General features: G+C 39.7%; 1 protein-coding gene across 1 annotated transcript in view; it reads right to left on the bottom strand.

Moving 5' to 3' along the window:
* Positions 1-1,910: 1,910 nt before the first annotated feature.
* GAS2 (growth arrest specific 2) overlaps positions 1,911-22,495 on the bottom strand; it is a 122,494-nt gene continuing 101,909 nt past the window's right edge. The window contains exon 7 of the mRNA XM_030333221.1: positions 1,911-3,077. Coding sequence (XP_030189081.1) covers positions 2,859-3,077 — 219 coding nt within the window. The 3' untranslated portion in view covers positions 1,911-2,858. The remainder of the gene's footprint in view (positions 3,078-22,495) is intronic.

Below are 22,495 nucleotides of genomic sequence, written 5' to 3'. Positions count from 1 at the left end.
AATTAAGAAAATTCAATTACAGCATCATCACATAGAATAAAATACTTAGGAAAAAATAAAAGAAGTAAAAGATCTGAACTAAAAGCTACAAGACATAGTTGAGAAGTTAAAAAAAAAAAACCCTAAATGTTTGGTACCATTGCATGTTCATGGTTTAGGAGACTCAGTATTGTCAAAATTGCATTCTGAAATTGATCAATAAATTCAGTGCAAAATCCAAGCAAACTTTTTCAGAGAAATTGACAAAATGACCCTAAAATTTACATGGAAATGCAAGATTTATAATAGTGAAAACAATTTAGGAAAAAGAACATAGTAATTTTCACTAAGGAGTCAATGAGTAAGAGCAATCTACATTTGGTCATTTCCTTCTGAATGTAGTCTCGTTTTTCCATATCCTTGTTGAATTCCATTCAGCTAGCAGCTAGACCTCAAGGTCAATTGTGACCACATTCTTAGCAACACCTAAGAGACCATCATAGATGTTGTATAAGCAGAAAGAATGATGCCACCCTACCCCAAATATGTTCACATACTGATCACTAGACCCTGGAAATAAGTTGCGTTACATGGCAAAAGGTATTTTGCAGATGTGATTCATCTAATGACCTTAAAATGGAGAGATTGCATTATGTTATCTAGGTGGACCCATTCTGATCACATGGATTATTTTTTTTAATTATGTTTTTTAATGTTTGTTTTTGAGAGAGAGCAAGCAAGGGAGGGGCAGGGAAAGGGAGACACAGAATCTGAAGCAGGCCCCAGGCTCTGAGCTGTCAGCACAGAGCCCAACGTGGGGCTTGAACTCATGAACTCTGAGATCATGACCTGAGCCAAACGACTTTGGCCAAACGCTTAACCAACTGAGCCACCCCAGCGCCCCTCGCATGGGTTCTTAAAAGCAGAAAATCTTTCTACCTGTGGTCAGAGAGATGTAAAGAAAGAAGCCTCATTGAGATACTCTACTGCTGGCTTTGAAGATAGAGGAAAGAGAACATGAGCAAAGGAAATCAGCCTCTAGAACGTGGAAAAAGCAGGGAAACGAATTCTCTCCTAGACTCCTCAGAAGAAGCACAGCCCTGCTGACATCTTTATGTTAGCCCAGTGAGACCATCTCAAATTTCTGGCCCATAGAACAATAACATAATAAATTTGTGTTGTTTAAGCCACTACGCTTCTGGTAATTTAGTACATCAGCATAGAACATCCAATAAAATAGATGAAGGGATTAATATGATTTTTGTTTACCTATACATATTTTAACTAAATGAAATTAATTTTAATTTTTAAGGACATAGATACGTTTGTGGGAAGAAATTAAGCACAGGAGAAAGTTTTGAGGAAAATACTATTGCCAATTACTATATAGAGAAATTCAGTGCTAACGTTAGTTTAGTAATATAAAAAATCACTCAATGTCTGTATTTTAAAAGATATTACAATTATTACTGTTCCAAGGTGATTTTATCTCTGATAAAACTTTAATTTTAATTGTTTTTTCCCAGCATAATTACAACCCCATTTCTAGTACCACTAAACTTCACAATGAACAGGTTGTGTGTACTTTGACTAAATCAGTCATGTGACAAATTGAGGTATTTCCTGACTTTCTGGAGCAGGACAGGTGGATTTTTTTATCATAGAAGAATGAGGGAATGACAAATTAACTCTGCCTATACTTATTAAACTCAAGGTGGCAGTTAAGGGATTACCTATGATAATATTTTGTTTTTCTGCTAAGGGGAGCAAACAATACTAACACTCAAAAGTGAAGAAGCACTAGGTAACCCTAATGCGACTCTTTCTAGAACTCTGAGGGAAAGTTGCCATTTGAAGATTATTTTTATTTCAGAATGAAGCACTAATATAGAGACATAATTTTTTTTAATTTATCTTTTTAATTCTTGAATCAGTGAGGACAATAGTTTGCTGTTTATGGGTACACAACAGCCCTGTCCTAGGTATACAAGGGTATACATACGTCTGTAACATCAGCTACAGTGAATTTACTTTACTAGACAGCATAGCAAAGTAGGATTAACTAAAGGTATATTTTCATAAGAAAATGCTTTAAAATAACATGAAGTCAATGAACATTGGACTGTACAATTTATCCTGTCAAAATATAAACGTATGTCAGCTTATGTGTGTGAAATACACTAAGTCGGTCTCAACACAGCCATGTGCTTAGGAATGTGTGAAACACTTCATAAGCAATTCTCTAAGGGGTGTACTGAAAACTTCCAAAAGTACCCCAGATATTTGGTCATAGATAAGGAATAAACTTTAAGGCAATCTTCCAAGTGAATGTAAACTTTTCTGAAGTGGCCTTTCTAGTAAAGTGTTACGGTTATGAACACTCTGTACTTATTTGTAGTGCTGTTGAATATTTTTAGTAGCACGTTATCACACTAATTGTCACTTTTTAAAAATTAGCTTAAAAATCCTGCAATTATAAAAATGTCTGGGGTGCTTTTACTTTGTAGACATAAAGCAGGCACTTTCTGTTGACTTATCTATAAATCCTAAGTATTTTCTTCTAATAGTTTTTATCTCTAGCTAGAATTGTACTTCTAGTACTGTGTACTAAATCCTGTGTTCACATATCAAGAAATAATAATTTGCCTACAATTTTTCTAGTTTAAATCTGAGCCTAGAATTTCTTTTAATTGGTCATGTTCTACAGAAGCATCAAAATAAATAGTGCTACTCTTTGAACATTTTTCAATAATAATGACATTTTTCTGGCTGTTACGCCTTTTTCCAAAGTAATTGTCAGAGCATGTGAACTAAACTAACTACACTGGAGAAATGGGTACAGGCCATTAGGAGAGTCCCCTTGTAGTGACCAACTAGTTTTACTTAATCTCCTTCTTAGCCTTATAATTGGCAGAGACGACCAGGTAATTATCTGGATTCATGTCCTTAAGAGTTGGAGATTTGCTCTGGATGGGGGATGTTTTGCCATCCACACGGGAGATCTGCAGCATCCGGCAGGGGTCGTGTTTCAACAAATACCCTGCAAAAGTTTCCCATCCTCCTCCCACACGGACCATGACATGTTTGTTGTGCAGCATCTGAAATGAAAGAAGAGCAAAAGGATTAAATTCTGAGAATTCTTACAGTATCTTAAACCAACTTTCATTTTTAGCACTGTTACTGTTTTCTGTCTTGTTTTTTTATGCCCCATTGTTTTCCTACTTGGTGCACAGTGCCTGAGTTAGCATACAGTATATGAAAGAAGCTTTGTTTTTCCCATGCAAGTGGATCATGGGTACACATCCCCAGGACCCAGCTTTGCCCTGCTATGGGAATCCGGGTTTATGTATAATCCCTTGTTTGGCTGGATGTGTATAGAGGCTTCTGTCTGACATCTGATGTTCCATTACAGCCTCATCACTTCCCCCGTTTTCTGCCCACTGTCTCCGATAAGTGCTTCATTCTTCCCACCAAGTTATTCCCCTCTGAATGAGGACTCAAAAGACCATGGAAATGTCTCTCTTGAAAATAACTGTTAATAATCACACAAATGCTCAATGCGAAATGGAAAGGAAATGCACTCAGAAAAACTGAAGTCTTCTCCAGTCACTGAGCCCTTCAAGGCAAGATGCTGAATGGCCAAACATTTATATTTTCCTTTACTCTTATTCTTTCTAATTACTTTAGAATACATCTTTAAAAAAAAAAAAAAAACTTACCTTCAGGCCTATGTCACATCTAGATTTCCAGGTAACAGGCTACATATTGAAAAAGTGAAGAATGTATGGTTCTTTTTATCAATAAAAACATGTCAGAGCTGTAGACGTCTGGCATGAAGAGCCAAAGACGTTTATCTTGGCTTTTTTCAAATATCAGAAAATGTAAGATAAAGGGGAGATGTTGCTCCATAATCAGAGATCCTGCTGACTCTGTTCCATGCCCGTGATGTTAAGAATACATACTGGCAGTGTAGTCTTGGGAAGGACAGATAGTTGGGTGAGGAGATTTGGGGAGTCACTTACATTGCAGAGCCTGTAAAATCTATTTGGATTCCTCTTGCTGTGTCAGTTTGAGATCTGGAGTTTTTTTGACTCCCATCAAGTGAAAGATGACATATACTTACTGCTTTCATTCACCTGTTGAGAATCTGATGGAAATTCTGGACTCTCTTTTCAGATGTCTGTATCCACAAAATTTTGCATGTGTGTTTAGGAGGTTCACAGACTCCCAGAAATCCATCCATGGACTCCAGCTAAGAAATCCTGATTCATGTGGTTGACATGAAGCAGTTTCAAATATTGTGGAAAGTAACAAAAATGTGCTGGATATCCATAGAAACCATAAGACTCATAAGAAAATGAAGTTAAATGTAACTCTACTGGTTATTCTCATTTAGAGAATTAGAATTACAATTAAGAATAGAATTAGAATAGAAAGGACCTTCAGAAACATCTAGCTAGAAGTTTTAAACCTATTTTAGCATCAGAATCTATTCATTAAAAACCCAATGGGAATCCCCGTAACATAAAGCAGACAAAAGGAGTCACGATTCAGCTGTAACCATTTTGCCTTCCCCGGTCCTGCCAGTGGTACCGTGTTCTTGTTTTTCTGATGAAGATCCTGAGGCCCAGATCTTTGGTGTGATTTGCTTAGACTAGAATCTGGATTTCCTGACTCCAGTCTAACACTTGTCCCACCAACAGTTCTTTGTAAAGCAAAATCCATCAAGGCCTTTATAATTTGACTGACCTAGTTCCATTCCCACAAACTCCTGTGTGTGCCTCTACCGCCTGCTTCCAAAACTTGGAGTTGCTGGGACAAAAATTACAAAGGCGGGCATCAAAACAGTACTCTGACCCTTTCTGCCACTGTTCTAGAGAACAGCTTGGCATATTGTTGAAGTTCTGGCATACCCCGCCCCCCAGCCCTACAAATTACATTTAAGAGTTTTCCTCTAAACATCCTTGGTATGAATGCCTGGCAGAATGCCCAAATTCACTTGACTGTGAGCTGACTATTTCAACCAGAAAGAGCTACCAGTCAGTATAGTTTTTAAACAATTAGCTAACGCTGGAAAACAGTGAAAGAAATGGTTTTCCGCCTGGCATATAAGGTCATTTAGGTACAAACCCTTCTCGCAGATTCCTTAATAAATCCACGCATGCGTAGTGGATCCAACATAAAGCAGAGTTATACTGAATGTGACTAACATAGGGATTAAATTTCTGCCCACCCCCTCCCTCATATCATTTCAATAACTAATCAGCAAGCTGTAATTCTCCAAGAAGGCCAGTGGTCAAACTGAACAACAGTTTCAGGCATGGGGTTAAGATTTCATGGCCATAAGCATTTACATCCTTGATTATAGAGATTTAAATTCCATGCCTTACCTTAGTTTGTGCTAAGTCTCAAGAAAAAAAAAAAAAAAGGAAAGAAAACACCCATGCCCATCTCCATAAACCAAACCCCTACTGTTTAACCTAAAAGCAAATTAACCTGCTATAAACCAAACTACTCTCAGCTCCTCCCTCCCTCCCCACCCAGTGCTTGCCCTACAAAACCCCAGCCTTGGTTGAAGTGTATAATCTTCCTTCAGAATCAGGGCAGAGCCACTGAGCTCCTTCTGGAAGAACTCTTTTCATCTCAGGAATGGGTGACATTAGGTCAGTTGCAGTCAATTGATCCTTTTGCTTTTTGGTTTTGGTCAGCGGCATTTCCTGTTCCTCCTAATATTATCAAACGTGCCACTCATCTCTGTCCTCATTATTCTATGGATGGCATCTAGCATGTCATCAGACATGGTTTTCTCTCTCAGCACCTCCACCGGCTTATTTACTCCAGCCTGTATTTACCCTTTTCTCCACTTTCCTCATCACAGAAAGAAGTCCCTCTGTCCAAAGTCAACTCCTCCCCATATATCCTAATTCCCGTTACCACTATGCAGAAGCTCCTATCAGACATCACATCACTCACCTCTCTCTCCAGCTTATTGTATAATGGTCCTTATCCCCAAGCCTCTACTACTCTCATACAAAGCAAAACTCTGCTCCTTCCATCCCAGGCTACTTTGTTCTCCTATCTTTGCCTTACTTCTGAGCTTTCTGGTAAGTTTACACGTGATGTCTTCATTTCCAACTTCCTAGTCACTGTCTGACCCACTACACGTTGCTTCTGCCCCCACCTCTTAACTGACTGCACAGTGAAGAGAATCATGGCTTCCGGGATTGTTGAATCCAATGGATGGTCCTTAATCCTTATCTGTCTTGATCTTATCAGATACTGAGGTATCTGATAGTATTGACCATTCCTTCCAGGAAGCTCCCTACTCCTTTATTCTCTGTGACAAGACTCTTTACTGGACCTCCTGTTACCTCTCTCGTACTTTCTCTGCCTCTTTTCAGGGTTCTGTTTTCTTCTGCCTACTTTTAAGCTTTGCTGCATGCAGAGGATTCACTGTCTCTAGCCTTGGGGGAGTCTGATCCATTTAGTAAATCCATTCCCACCAAAGGGACTTCCATAAATGCCTGTTTGATTGTCTTCTGCCTAAATGCCTTCACTAGCTCCCTCTCTCCTATAGGCTAATATTCAATTCCCTTTGTTTGCATACATTATTCACCAAGACCACTCCTGTCAGCCTCACCTGTCCTTCCCTGAGCTCTGGGACTCGTGAATTATTTTAGTTATATGTTCCCAGACAACACAGCCTTTCTTCCATGCTTTTGCATATTTGCCCCTAAATATGGAGTGTCTTTTCTGTCTTGCCCTCCCTACTTACCTGGACCGCAAACATCAATTCAAACGTCACCTCCACCTGAAAAATTTCCAACAATCATCCACCTTACCAGATAAGTGAATGCTTCCTTGCTGTATGCTGTTTAGATGACACATGATTTCAATTGTTTTAGTCTACTTTAATTGCTAATTTACCTGTGTGCTTCTTTTAATAACATGCGAGCTCTCCAAAAAGAGTGATGATGTGCTTCTCATTTTTTTTAATCTCCCATATGTAAGCTCAGAACAGTATCAATATTGTGATATTAATACTCTTTTTCATATATACTTCCACAGGCTCTACTTAACTTTGCCTAACTGATGACGTCATTTTCAGCATTACTCCATTTTACAGATGGCAACACTGATGCTCTGAGAAGTGCTGCTCTTAAACCACCTGGGCAAGATCACAGCACAAATCTGGGACTAGACCCATTTTCCCATTCTGCCACACCCACTGACTCCGTTAAGCTCTTCAATGTGGATTTTCATACCTGCTTAGTTACTTACAAGTGAAATTTAGCACAAACAAGGAATTATCAGTGTCAGAAATAGTAACAAGCAGCTTAAGCAAATCAAATGCTCACATAAAATGATTTATGGGGCTATGTTCTAATAAACCCTATATAAACACAAATTTAATTTCAGAAGATTATACTGTAGTGGCCCTAATTACTTTAGCAATAAACATGTGTCAAGTGCAGGTAATAGGATAGAATACACTTATAGCCAGGCATCTGTCGGCATAAGTAGGACTAGACTTTGATTCTCTGTTCGGTTACAGCTCTTTTACTTATGATGCTTCACAATGTTGAACAATTTTGTGTTCTCCGTTCCAAAAGATAACTCCTCTTGACTGGTAGCATCACAAGTGAACTGAGTACTTAATAGTGGTTATCCATGCTGCTGTTTGTGGCCTTTCTTCTCAAGCAAAGAAAAAGAATTGCTACAAATCTCCAATACTATATGTTGCAAAGCCGTATGTTGCCCCATCAGGCCTATTCTGGCTCCTCCTAGTTTTTACAACCTGCCTCATTCCTCACGGTGCCTATGATCCTACCAAAAGTGAAGAAGGTGAAGAAGATTCATCACCAACGTAGCACAACTTAGCAACATCTCTCAATGCTGAAGGGGGCGGGGGGAAAGACCCCAAAACAGTAACAAAAATCTGTCTCAACATTTCTCCCAGTGGCCTTCATGAAGTTGAAGCAGATCTGGACTGTTGCAGATACTGTAAATATTTTATTTATTTATTTTTTTTAATGTTTGTTTATTTTTGAGAGAGAGGGTGGGGGAGGGGCAGAGAAAGAGGGAGACACAGAATCCAAAGCAAGCTCCAGGCTTCGAGCTCTGACCTGTCAGCACAGAACCCAATGCAGGGCTCAAACGCACAAAATGAGATCATGACCTGAGCTGAAGTCAGACCCTTAACTGACTGAGCCACCCAGGTGCCCTGAATATTTTCTTCTTTGATGTCTATGAGTGACATACATTCCTTGCCCAAGAAAAGAGCCAGAATGCCTCAAAGGTATGTTTTTGTTTTTGTTTTTAATAATTTGGTAATGGGAGAAAACATTTCCATTCGTGTCAAGGGCATTTTGCTTTATGCCTTTTCCCATCATAATGCTTAATTATGTGTTGTTTTCTAATGAGGCCTCTTCCTACGTGCCAGCAAAAGGGAACTTTTTCTCCTTAGATGACACAGTCATAATAGTAGAGCACCCACTGTGTGCCAGGTAATCTACAGATATGCCTTGTTAAAATAAGAAAGATAAAAAGAAACACTGAGGTCACTGGCAATGCTCTCATTTCACAGGCAGACAGAGGGTCACCCAGGAGGCTCCCCAGGGCCACACTAGAAATCACTTCTTTATTCCCCATCTCGTACACAGCCTGACAGTTGGAGAGCTATACTCCTCCCCAAACTATTACTCTAAAGATGAATCCTATATTTAAAGGTGGGTGAATCACTTAACATATTGACCCAGCAATGGTTCGTGACACGTCAGGTAAGTCCTCGCTTTGTTTTTTCGGATGCAATGCACGTTTTGTTAGGTTACAATATGCAGCCTAAAGCCTGCTTTCTAGCACCACCTTTCAATCTTACTTTCCTAACACTGTAGGGAAAAAAAATTATAACCAAAAAGTTCTGTGGTTCATCCACATACCAATTCAAAGGAAAAAAATGGGTTAAAAGGAAACACATTAATTCTCCCATATTAAGTTAGATCACAATGGAAAATTTTAAAGTTGTAGAAATGATTAATCAACCGCTCCCTACAAACGCTGTGATCACCGCGGTATAAGGGGTCCAGTGCTCTGGCTCTTATGATGTAATAGGATTTCAGAAAGGAGATTTTCTTTTCCCTAATCTTATAGCTTGGAGAGACATTCTGGAATCACATCATGTATAGGTCTTAAGGAGCTTAAAGCAAGAAAAGTATGTTTTTTTCTTCCTTCGGACACTAGTCTTTCGAAACAGAAATACATCAACTCACGTTTTGCGGATAAGGCACAGCTGATATCTATGTAAATCACAGAAAATCATACGTTTGACTAAATGAAAAAGAAATGGCCATGTAACAGAGCCAGAAAATAATATGGATTTATTGGTGATGCATTTGTTGTCAAGATGGCCAAGCTATCTATAGCTATATTATATAAATCATAAACAAAAATAAACAAGAGCAGGACATGTCTTTTAATAAACATAATTTAAAGTTAAATGCTTCTGGGGCGCCTGGGTGGCTCAGTCGGTTGAGCGTCCGACTTCAGCTTAGGTCATGATCTCACCATCCATGAGTTCGAGCCCCGAGTCAGGCTCTGTGCTGACAGCTCAGAGTCTGGAGCCTGCTTCGGATTCTGTGTCTCCCTCTCTCTCTGCCTTCCCCCTGCTCATGCTCTGTCTCTCTCTGTCCCAAAAATAAATTTAAAACACATTTAAAAATTTTAAATAAATAAATAAAGGTAAATGTTTCATATTCATATTTGGTAGCTTGATTTCATCAATTCCCCAGCACAGATCTGCGTGAATGTTCACATCTGTCCTAAATCATAATTCCTATGAAAAGTTTCAGGCGTCTCCACCTTCTCAGCAAAACACTGACAAATCTCTTTCATTCAGATTTGAATCTTGTGTTTGTGACCTTGAAAACTCGGGGAGAGGAATATATGTCATATTCTCTGTGTACCAAGGTCATCAGCCCCTGAGGATGTGAAAGCTTCCCAGCAGGATGCCCTCATCCTCTCTCACACTTCGCCAGTCTAGCCTTTACTTCAGGGCCAGAGTGGCCATTCCAAAGGGAAAATCTGATCATGCTACGGCCTTGCTTAAGAACCTGTGCATGGGTCTCCATTGTCTGTAGTGTTTCTCAGCCATTTTTAGCTCCAGCTCACCTGAAGAATATGACTCATTCTCATGAGTACAAGAAGTCTGTGGCAAAGATTCTGAAAGAGCAGTGGTGTGAATGCAGGTGTGTGTGTGTACAGGTGTGTGGGACCAGGGCAGAATCTGCATCTTGAGGGTGGGCAGAAGCATACATAATTTGAAGAAACCATTTGTCAGCAATTCTGATACCCCCTGTCCTACCTCTGCCCCTCCCCATCCCGCTATGAGAACAACTAGCCTGACACACAAAGCACTTCATGGTTCAGCTCCTGTTCCTTCCCCACCTTCTTTCTCATTCTGCCTCAAAGACCACATACCGTTGTGTAGGTTGTGCAATGCACAATGATGCAGCTACTGTGTGGCCCTACTTGTCTGTGCCCATACCTACACTCCAAATTGCATAACCCGCAAAATTTCTGGACTCCTTGGAATCCCCTAAAGATTTCATGCCTTTCTACATCCACATTCACCAGGTGAATTAAAGTGAGTCCCTTCCTATGGCCATTCAATAAATATGTGTTGAGTGCCCGGCAAGGTTATTCCTTACTAAATTCATGCCCTGAGGGCTGAGTACAGTGCCAACAACACAATGGGCACTCAATAAATGTTTGTTTAATGAATGCATAAGCAATGTTAATGCCTACTAATGCTCCACCCGGGCATCACTGCCTTTATGGAATATTTTTGCACTCTCCAACCTTTAGATTACTTCTTTTGGACCTTGAGATTTTCCTTTACAAACTTCAAGCATAGAACCTGTCATATTTTGTTGCCTATTTTCTTGTCCATATTTCTCTAATTCCCTGTGACCTCTCTAAAAGGTCACATCCTATTCAGCTTTGTACACCGGACAACAATTGTAGTGTGTGATATGTAGAACACATTACTTATTTACAGAAAAGAAAAAAAGGAAAAGATGAAAATGATTGGTCTTTATGAGGGAGAGTCTGAAAAACACCAGGATGTGAATGATAATCCACCTTAACCACTGCTTAGAGAATTCCTTTGAGAGAAAGATACATTTTGGGTCAAAGACCCAAAGTAACAGGAATCATACAGGAGAGAGGGAGGGTGAACTGAGAATCAGAGCAATGGAAGGAGAGAGAGAAAGGAGAAGGGGAATGGAGGAGAGAAGAAGAAAATCTCCCAAATGATTCCAAAATCAAGTATACCATTGTCTTCATTATCGCCCTTCACAAGTTCTCATTACATTTGGAATGCATGTTTTAGAAATATCACACACTATAGTAACAAATTACTCACTACAAATTGCAGCCCCTCCTTTTTCTCTATTCATGCTTAAGTGTTAAAATGCTTGGGTCTCTCAGCATAACTCTAGCTCTCATTAAGCCCTTCCCCACGTAACTGACCACAATGGCTCCTATTTCTGCCCAATCTGTTAACTGCTCTTCTCCACCACAGCCATCCCTTTAAGAGACAACCATCTCTGACACTGACTGCCTAGAGGAGTAAGCCACCTAAATTCAAATCAGTTCAGCCTCCTGGGATATCATATGCTTCCTAATACCTCCTTGTCAACCCCGTTCACTGTGTGTTTTTACAAGCCATCATAACTTGAGTGAAAATATTGTGTTTAGAACGCAGTCATCTGCTCTCCAGAGAAAGAGTGTTAAATTAATTTATAGGACAACAGACTCTGTCATCGACTGGTATTATCCTGAAATGGCATATGCTCAAAATTGGGCGACTGGGAATTCAGCTGGCTGCCTAAGGTACATGGACACATGGAGGAGAAAAGTAGCAGGTGTTCAGTCGCTAGTCCGCCATGTTGAAAGCCTGCTACCTGCATCTTCAAGGTAAGTGATAAGGTCACCTGGTAATAGGGCGAGTGAGACTCTGTTTACCACAGATGCCCTATGTAGACTTCTTTGTCAAAGGTTGGGGATTCATCTCAACCTCTCTAGCTATTTGAAATTATAAATGGTTAAATACTCTTCAAATAGACAAGCTTCTGGAATTACCACTTTGTTGTTCACAACACATTTTTCATAGGTGTTATCTCACTTCTATCTTCCTAATAATCTTTTATGCCTTTTTCTTAGATTAAGCTTCAGAGAGATGTGGTCACCACCAACTATATGTATAACTCTAAGATATTATTTAATCTCTCTGTGCCTCCCTTGCTCATCTGTAGAATGTTTCTAATATAGAGTTTTTTGGATAAATACATGTTAGCATGTAGCAACATCGCCTGGCACATGATATTCAATAGTAGCCTGCCATTGCTTTTGTTATTAAAATTATTATTAAAATAATAATAATGTTATTGCAATGATGATGGTGAACTTCTTACAGGCTTCATTTCAGTTAATTCCTGCAACAGCTCTAAGTGGTTTGCATTACTATCCACACCTACAGATGAGAAAATGGCAGTTCCAGAAAGGTTAAGTAAATCTCCCAAAGTCACCTAGCTAGGAGTTGACAAAGTTTAGATTGGAACCTGAGTCTCTTTGACCGCAAAGATAATACACATTACCACTTAACTATATGCCCTAAAGGGGCTTTGCCAGGGGTCATGACTGTCTGGCTTCTTATCTAGACTATTTCCATGGACAACACTTCTTTTTTCTAAGAATATGTGTTATGGTGTCTCCATTGATGATCATATCGCTCAACTCTAAATGTACCTGGCACCAGAAAAGAGAAGGTGTTTTAATATGTGGTTAGGAGAATTTATTCACATTTGAACCTGATGTTTCACCCATACAAAAATGTTGAAATTAGGTACACCAGAGTGCTTGGCTGTTGGTTCCACACTGTAAAAGGAAACTCTATGGGAGAGACCCCTGACAGTCTGCAAAGTACTTTCTCTTAAGTTATTTCATTTTATCACACCCTGCCCAGTTGTTCTGCAGGCTAGTATTACTGTTCCCATTGCACAAATGGAACCTCAGAGAGGTTAGGTAGGTGACTCACAGACACACAGCAAGAACACAGCCCTAGTCTCTAGAGTCCCAGTTTTGTGATCTGTTGTCTTCAGTAACAAAATCATGCATTAAGGAGAATACAATCCTCAAACCCTCATTTGAAGGCTAAACCACTCAGTGACAATGGTGACAAACCATCCTCCAACATGAACGGGGCCTTGAGTCTGGCTATTGGGGCTGGCCAGAAAAAAATTCTTGGCTTGCTTTTGTTGTTTCCCTCTGGGAGAAGGAAAGTGAATAGTTCACTTCCCAGGCTCGTTGTAGACAAATGAGACTCAGTAGCTTCTTTCTGGAAGCAAACATGAGAAAAGCAGCTTGCAGATGAATGTAATGATCAACTGGCAGAATGTTCCATTTGCATCTGCTTGGAAATATGTGTAGGAGTACTTACTGCCAACTGCCTGTCAGTTCTTATCGACTGGTTATGTAAGGTCTCCATTTTCCCAGATCTGCACCAAATGAAATTAAGAAGGCTTAGCTGCAATCTAATTACCAGTCTACGGCACCATTTCAGACAGGAAAGGCAAAGTTATGATAAATATTTTATGGAACACTCAGCACAATGAAAGCAACGAGGCAAAAATGCTGGTGGTGGAAAGGAAAGAGCTGGCTACAGGAAGGATTCATAGCTGGTATGTGCCCAACTGAAACTAGACTTCATCCACCCCAAAGACCCAACACCTTCGGCAAGGGGAGCTGGGCTCCAAGGGGCAATGAAAACCCATTCCTTCCACTGATCAAACAGGTTCAAGTCTGTCTGACTCAATCTGAGTTCTCATTCTTTCATCGAAACACTGATACCAAAACCCAACAGCACCAAGACAGCAAAAGACAGCACAGTCTTTTTCGTGACAATGATACACTTCAGTGGTTCCCAACCTGGTGTCCTCCTGGGTCCTGAAAGGCAACAACAGCGTCTGTAATGCAGACACTGGAAAAACTATTACTTTGCTACTGTTTTTAATGGATCTTTAGTATATTGGTAGAAAAATGGAAAACAAAGTATTAATAAATACAGTTAGATCTTTTATATCGACAAAATATTTGAAAACATGAGTCTCTTTCTTCTCAAAGCCCCATTCAAATGAAAGGCAAGGAATAAAAATGTGCTAAAGTCACAGGACAAAGGGAAATTGAGAGGATATTACAGTAGAGAAGAAAGGCCAACACATTTTTAGAGGATGGAAAACAGAGGGATGAATTGTAACCAACTAAGAGTGGAGAGAGTTGAAACTCAAAGCCTGAAATGACAGCTTGCCCAAAAGAAGCAAGTCAAACCATGCCTTGAAAGTATAGGAAATTCAGGTTTTAGAATCACCAGGTACTTCCATCAGGTGAGGAGAGATGTGCAGCTGAAAAAAGGAGAATTGGTTGAACGCCAGTCTAAGGACTGGTTAGATTTACTGCACCCCACCTCAGATTTGCTTATGCCTGTGACAGTATCCCATAGTGTAAATGACTGTGTCATCTCAGCAGGACACTGAAGGTTTATCTTTGCAGAAATTGAATCAGAGATGCTCAGGCTAGGGAATGTTACAGGAACCAAATGGAGAGATGGGTAAATACATGATAAAGCAAAGGCAGCAAAGTGCTCATTATAGAACCCAGATGGTCGTTCTGTGGGTATTCTAGGTATGTTTGAAATTTCTCACAATATAATGTTAGAGGAAAACTTCATCCTGAACCCAACTGTTCTCCCCATCTCCATTCCTAAATCCAAATTTCCTCCATCTTACCTGGATTACTGTAATAACCCTCCAACTGCTCCTCCTGCTTCTGCCCTTGCCCCTCAGTATGCTCTCAACAGAGAAACTAGAGGCATCTTGTTAAAACAGAAGTTACTGTATGTTACAACTCCACTCAAAACGCTGTGTGGCTCCCCATTTCACTGGGCGTAAACTCCAGAGTGCTTCCAATGCCGTCTACGTTCCCATGTGATTTGGACTCCTGTTATCTCTCTGACTTCATGTCCTCCCACAGGCCGCTCCCATGCTCTGTCACAGCCTATTGGCCTCCTTGCTATTTCTCAAACACTAGAAGGCCACTTAAGGCATGCTCTTGACTTGGTGTTCCTTCTGTTCAGAAGACATTTTTCCCAGATAACTGCAAAGCTAACCCCTCACCTCCTTCACGCCCTTGACACTGTCTCACCTCCTCAAAGAGGCTTACCCTAACCACCCTTTTAACATTGTAGTCTCTGCTCCTGGCACCCTCAATCTGCCTTACCCTGCCCTACTCTTCCTTCCCCACCCGAGCGTGGCACTAATCACTTTCTAGCAAGCTCCATAACTTACATATTTATTATGTTTATTGTCTATAAATTATTATCTATACAATATAAAGATTCCCAATCAAAGTTGCCAGATTTGTGATATAAAAATACAACAAACCCAGTTAAATTTGAGAGTCAGATAAACAACAAACATTCTCTAGATATAAGTATGTCCCTTACAATATTTGGAAAATAATATATTAAAAAATATTTGTTGTTTGCCTGATATTAAGTAGATTATCTGTATTTAATCTGGCAACCCTAAACTTCCCCCAACCACACACACACAAGCACTCACAGAGTAACATAAAGGTCTTCGAGGGAGTCAGGGTTCATCTGTGTTTTTCTCTGATATATCTTTAGCTCTTTGAATAGTGCTTATTTCATAATATATGTTCAATAAATATATATGTTCAATCAATATGTGAATGACTATACATTTTCTCATGATGACCCCTAAGAAAATAAGGGAGTAATCCACAAAAGACATGTGGTCCAGGAAACAGGGAATCCAACATAAGAGCAAATTAAAATCTCAGAGGACACTGTGAGGTCAACGTGGGGCAGGAGAAACATGGAGGGACCAGAAATGAAACCCCTAGCTTAGCCAGTATATCTGCCTATGACACCATTGTGACAGGTTTTACAATTCTCTAAGGGGATCTGGTAAGGGCTCCTTAGTCCTACTTAGGAAAAGAGAAATGGTTAAGTAAAAAAGAAAAGGAAAAGTAATCACAGCACACTACTATATTTACATGATTATTGTTTTGTTTTGTTTTGTTTTGAGAGAGAGAGAGTGAGAGAGCACATGTGAGTGGGGGAGAGGGGCGGAGAGAGAGAGAGAGAGAGAGAGAGAGAGAGAGAGAATCTTAAGTAGGCTCAGGTGGAGCCTAACATGGGGCTCAATCTCAGGACCCTGGGATCATGACCTGAGCTGAAATCAAGAGTCAGACGTTCAACCGGCTGAGCCACCCAGACACCCCCATGATTGTTATAAGGTAAATACTGAATACTGATTTGACCAATACTGGTATCATCGATGATGCCTGGCAAACAAGAGGAAGGGGAGTCCATATGTGTGTGGTGGGGTGAGGGGAAGGCATGCGACTACTAAATCATCGTCTTCCTACTCTTGCTTTGCTGGGTTTGTGAGTATTCCATAGAAAAATGCTGACAATGTAAAAACTAAGACAGACCAGCATAATTTTATAATTTAGAAACTTGGAGATAAATAAAAGAAGAAACAGCTAGAAAGGGTGAAACGAGTTGCCTCTGGGAGAACTCAGGAGAAAAAAATGAGTGGAAAGAGGGGACACGGGAAGGGGCAGGCTTGCAATTTGGGATCATAAATCTTACAGCACCATTTTGTTGCCTATATACCTGTATTTCTTTATAAAAATGAAAATTCAACTTGAAATATTCAGTTCTGGTACTCAAGAAAACAAAAGCAAAAAGAAAAAAAAATTCCAAAGCATAGGACAAAATATGTCCTTAAGCATCCAGAAAATTATTTTATTGCTATGAAAACCTTCTTCTTTGCAAAATAGCTGGCAGGCTCTCATACACGTCCTGATATAAGGATGTAATTTGACCTGAAATCACTGCAAAATGAATGATTACATTTTTTTCTGAACATTCAGACCTTAGGCACAAACTGGCTACCTGATCTCAAATATGTTTTCTAACATTTTAATAGTCCTTTGTAGTTTACAAAATCCTTTCCAACATCAATTCATTTTATCCTCTAAAGTCACTGTTCAAATTATTTTCGTATCATGCATATCTGGATCTCTCCCAACATCACATAAAATCATCACAATATCCTCAGATAAGACCATGACATGAACTTAGGAGTGCAAAGCTCTGCTATTTGCTTTGTTTTCTTTTAGTTTGTTTTATCCTCTCCTTTCCCATATTTCTGAGTCTTGAACAATTATAAATCTCAGCATTTCTCTTCCAGAAACTTTCATTCCAAGATCATGACTGTTTGTTCTTCCTATTTCTCGCTACACTCTAATAAAATGCCAGACACTTTCCATAGCTTAATCGCTGAATTCTCTATAATCCTAATTGGCTCCCAAAATCTTCTCTAAGGCACAGAAATGTTCCTCTTCCTCTAAGTCAGTTTCTTATGCTATTTAAACAGTTCAAGAATATAGAAGAATAATATAAACCAATCCCACTTATCAATATATACATAAAAATTACTTGTGTAGGGGCGCCTGAGTGGCTCAGTTAAGCATCCAACTTCAGCTCAGGTCACGATCTCATGGTTTGTGAGTTCAAGCCCCGTGTTGGGCCCTCTGCCTACGGCCTGGAGCCCAGAGCCTGCTTCAGATTCTGTCTCCCTTGCTCTCTGCTCCTCCCCCGCTCACGATCTGTCTCTCTCTGTCTCAAAAATAAATGAACATTAAAATAAAATTTTAAAACATTACTTTTGTATATGGCATTTATCTTTATTTTTTAAATACAATTTATTGTCAAGTTAGTTGACATACAGTATATACAGTGTGCTCTTGGCGTCGGGGCTAGATTCCCGTGATTCATCGTTTACATACAACACCCCGTGCTCATCCCAACAAGCACCCTCCTCAATTCCCATCACGCATTTCCCCCTCCCCTCGACCCTCCTATCAACCCTCAGTTTGCTCTCTGTATTTAAAAGTCTCTTAAAGAGTCTCTCTGTTTGAAACTGGTTTTTCCCCTTCCCTCCCTCCATGGTCCTCTGTTAAGTTTCTCAAGTTCTACATATGAGTGAAAACATATGACATCTGTCTTTCGCTGACTGACTTATTTCACTCAAAATAATACCCTCCAGTTCCATCCACGTTGTTGCAAATGGCAGGATTTCATCTTTTCTCATTACCAAGTAGTATATGGCTTAAAAAACAAAACAAAACAACTTTGTCTTTATCTTTCACACAGCCATACTCTTTGCACATCTTTCAAATAGATGGTGCTTTTTCTGATCCAAAAATCTTTCTTTGCTGAATATTCTATTTCTTTCTTTCATTTTCCACAACGAGTAGATGAAGTTTGGAGGTCACTTCCGATTATCCAGTCTCCTTAAATAAGTCCAGAAAAATGAAACAATTCATCACAGACTGTCTACCCATTCCTGCTTCAGGGACAGGTCACATGCTCCCTTGCAAATGAGTCTGTTGTTCCAAGGGGCGACCCAGAGGTCCCAGTAGGGAGGAAGGCACAAACTCTTTTGATAAAAGCCACACATAACTAATGCCTTAAAAATTATCACCAGAAACTGCTAGCTCAAATTCACCGTTTTCAAACATGAATTCCTCAAATTTCCACATTGACCTTCTTTGCTTTTAAATTTACTTTCATCTCCAAGAATGTTGGTTCCTTTCATGTGAAAGTTTACACTAAAATTTTCACCAGTTCATCTTCTACTTTTATGTTTCTATAATTTTATATCCCTGTTTTCTCATTTCTGCAATTTTGCTTTTTAAAGTCTTTAATAAGTGCCCATTATGGGGGAGTGGGTGTGTTATGTACACATAAATAGAGAAATAATTTACATAAGTATATTCCATCTCATATAAATATATACACATCTATTCCCATTTTCCCATGTATTTATTTCCATCAACTCTTACTAGAGGGATATCATTTGCCTAATGAGGGCCTGGCTGCCACAATGGAGCAACTATCTTTTTGTTTAGTCCTACTGCCACAATGGAGTAACTATCTTTTTGTTTAGTCCTACTCTAAGAATGTGAATTTTCTCATGACAGAGTTCACAGAACACATCTTCAGCCATGTGGGTCCCTCGGCCACGTCCTTTTCTCTCTTCAACCACCCAATGCACGTGATGTGATGATATGTTCATATATTTCAGGAACTTTCCAGCATCTATATATCTCTGCATGTCAACAAGAAACCATGCTTTTTTGGATACGCACTTTCCTGTGTCCCTTAGACTCTAACTTCAATGATAGAGGAGCAACAGTATCTACTCCTCACCGACAAGCAGAATCTATACTTCCTAATACTCTGATTCAAATTCAGCTAAATCTCCAGTGTGCTTGTTTATGTCAGGGCCTTGCATGCAGACTCCATTCCGACTTGCTAACAACAGATGTCACCGGGTTGACAGCCTGAAGCCATTCCCTTATCTGACGTATGGGTCCTCTGCAGGCAAGCTGACAGTAGTGTAACTGGCCCTGATTCTGCTCCTTCCTTCTTTTGTCTTCAGTGTCCTCTTTTGCTGCTTCCGATATCTTTTGAGGCCACCCAAAGCTCTTTCCTGTCCTTTCTGATTTGTGCTCCCTAGCGTCTAACAAACTTCTATGGCAAGATAAAAACGAAAATTTTGAAATTAATATTAAAGTCATATTAGCGGCCTCGAGATTTTAGATCTCCCCTCTCTCCTTTGGCACATGATTAATACAAATCATTTAATGGAGGTGGATACTCATATTTTGCCCATTAGCTTCTAAAGTACTTATTAGAAGCATGACCATCTGACGTCTTGAAGCCTCAGCACGGGGTCTTCCAGCTGAGGTGTACTATCCATCAACACCAAGCTGGCAGTGATCTTGGAAGAGCAACATCGCACCTAAAACCCTCGCCTCTTCCCTCCTTGCCTAGTTCGTTTAGTGAATGCTCCTTCTCCATCTTTTCTAGCCCTTTGCACAGCTGCACAAAACTCCATTACCCAGCCTCTCAGACCTTCACCATCTCAAACCATTCTTCACCTTCCCCATTCTTAAATCTCAAACCTTCCCTTTTGCTTCTGTGTCTCTCCGAAATTGGTAAGAGGTCTTCAGGAAGGGGGTTTAATCTCACCTGATCTGTCTTTGCTTTTCATTCAGAGACTATGTGACCTCTGATGGAAGCTATTTCTGTTAGGATGTCGTCTCACCTTTGTTGCAGCCTTGTTGTTGTCTAGGTTCCCATGTTATTTTTACTCCTCCCTTGGGGTACATTTGTAGAGGCTGTTTTATTTCTGTGTTCTTTGACACTCTGGAGCAAAAATAAGTCTCCTCTGTGTGTACCATGTCTTATCTTAAATTTCTTTTATTCTAACATAATTTCAACCATCTCCCACATACCTTTCTCAAGCTTGCTCTGGTAAAGGTTTCTAAAGGATGCTATGAACGCCTACTGGAAATACCTTCAGCCTAGTCTTTGAGGGGCAAGTGTTCTTGTGAATATTTCTTGGAGAAGTAATCTGAGTCTCAACGAGCACTCTCTTGAGATTTTTCTAGATAAAGAAGGGATGGAAGGACCTCCCAGTGTCAGGAAAAGCAGTGCAAAGGGACAGAAACATAAAGCAGCATGATCTGTATATAACACCGAGTAGTTCACAACTCCCATAGCTGAGTGTGAGAGAGATGAGAAAGAGACTGCTAGGAGATACAGCCAGTGAGGTAAGAAGTGACCAAGGGTAAGAGGAACCGGAATCCCTCTCTATGCACATGAGATAACAAAGGTCACTGACAGGTTCTAAGCAAGGGATTGGCATGACAAGATTTTTACTGCAAAACCATTCCTGGGGAAAACACACACACACACACACACACACACACACACACACACACACATTAATCATTTAATTACACACTCAACCTCAGCCATAATTTCTTATTTCTCCTGATACTTAGGCTCTCTTTTTACTGCTGCTTTTACTCACATGAGATTAATATGCAAGGCACACAAAATAGTATTTACTGTAGGAATAATACAGGACATAATAGTGGTGGCAACATTAATTTTTCCTGCAGGGAAGCAATCCCTTGTTAAAATGCAGAATTGAGGGGCGCCTGGGTGGCGCAGTCGGTTAAGCGTCCGACTTCAGCCAGGTCTCGCGGTCCGTGAGTTCGAGCCCCGCGTCAGGCTCTGGGCTGATGGCTCGGAGCCTGGAGCCTGTTTCCGATTCTGTGTCTCCCTCTCTCTCTGCCCCTCCCCCGTTCATGCTCTGTCTCTCTCTGTCCCAAAAATAAATAAACGTTGAAAAAAAAATTTTAAAATGCAGAATTGAGGCAACATAAACCCTTTCATATTGTAGAGGCACTCTGACACTTTAAAGACAGACAAATCACATGACCAGCAAGAAGTCGGTAGCCCATTCCGCTTGGGCCAGCAGCTCTTCACAATTACATACTTAAAAAGGGAAGGGGAACAACTAAATCCCCACAGACACATCTCAACATTATTTAACATCTGTTTCAAAATGACTAGCAAGGAACCAAACTGTTTTCGAATCTCAAATACCAGTCAATGAAACAAGTAGCAAAAATTGCAGTTATGGAATCTAGACACTAGGTGGCAGCAGCATATAAGCACATGATCATCCCACATTAAAATTATAGTGCTGCAGTGCTTAAATCTATTGGAACAACAGGGTAAACATGTTTTCTCCCAATGTTTCTCACCATTGCCTTTTTTTTTCACTTATTGGGCTTAAAATTATGAAATTGCTTTTTTTCTAATAAATCTACTTTTCACTCTAGAATATTTGTTTCTCTACGTGATAGTAACAAATGTTAGGTGTACATGTGGACATTCCATATACATACACTATATACATATTGTTATATGGTATGTACATAAGTTGCATTTATTGCATATTATTGCATGAGTGATATACGTGCAGTTTATAATAGTCAGTGGACATGCAAAAATGCCAGTCATTTTCTATTGAGCACTTTATCTCATTTAATACTTTTAACAACCTTGTGGGAAGGTATTAGCTTTCTCCCTTTGCAGTTTAACTGTTAAGGATCAGAGAGGTTGGACAACTTGGCCAGACTCACACAGTGTAATAAGCTATGGAAGTGGGATTCATGTTATATATTTCAGAGAGCTCAAAGTCTGTGAGTTTTTTGACATGAGGAATCTCATCTTAATTTCTATTCTCTCTCACCAAAGACAGATATGTGCTACAAATATATTCTATAAATTGTAAGAATAGCTTATGCTCATTTGATGGTGTTAAGTAAATATAATTCATGTGGGAAAATGAAAGCAATTACCTTGATGCATTAAAGTGCAGATTACTAAGCACGGTCCCTATTTAAACCAGAATTTCTTACAAGAGTAGTTTTCTTTCTTTTCTTAAAATTTAAACTTTAGTTAGTTAACATACAGTGTAATATTGGTTTCAGGGGTAAA

The sequence above is a fragment of the Lynx canadensis genome, chromosome D1 (genome assembly GCF_007474595.2).
Source record: "Lynx canadensis isolate LIC74 chromosome D1, mLynCan4.pri.v2, whole genome shotgun sequence".
Taxonomy (NCBI): Eukaryota; Metazoa; Chordata; class Mammalia; order Carnivora; family Felidae; genus Lynx; species Lynx canadensis.
Note: the sequence above shows the minus strand (reverse complement) of the source record. Positions and strands in the feature narration are given on the sequence as shown.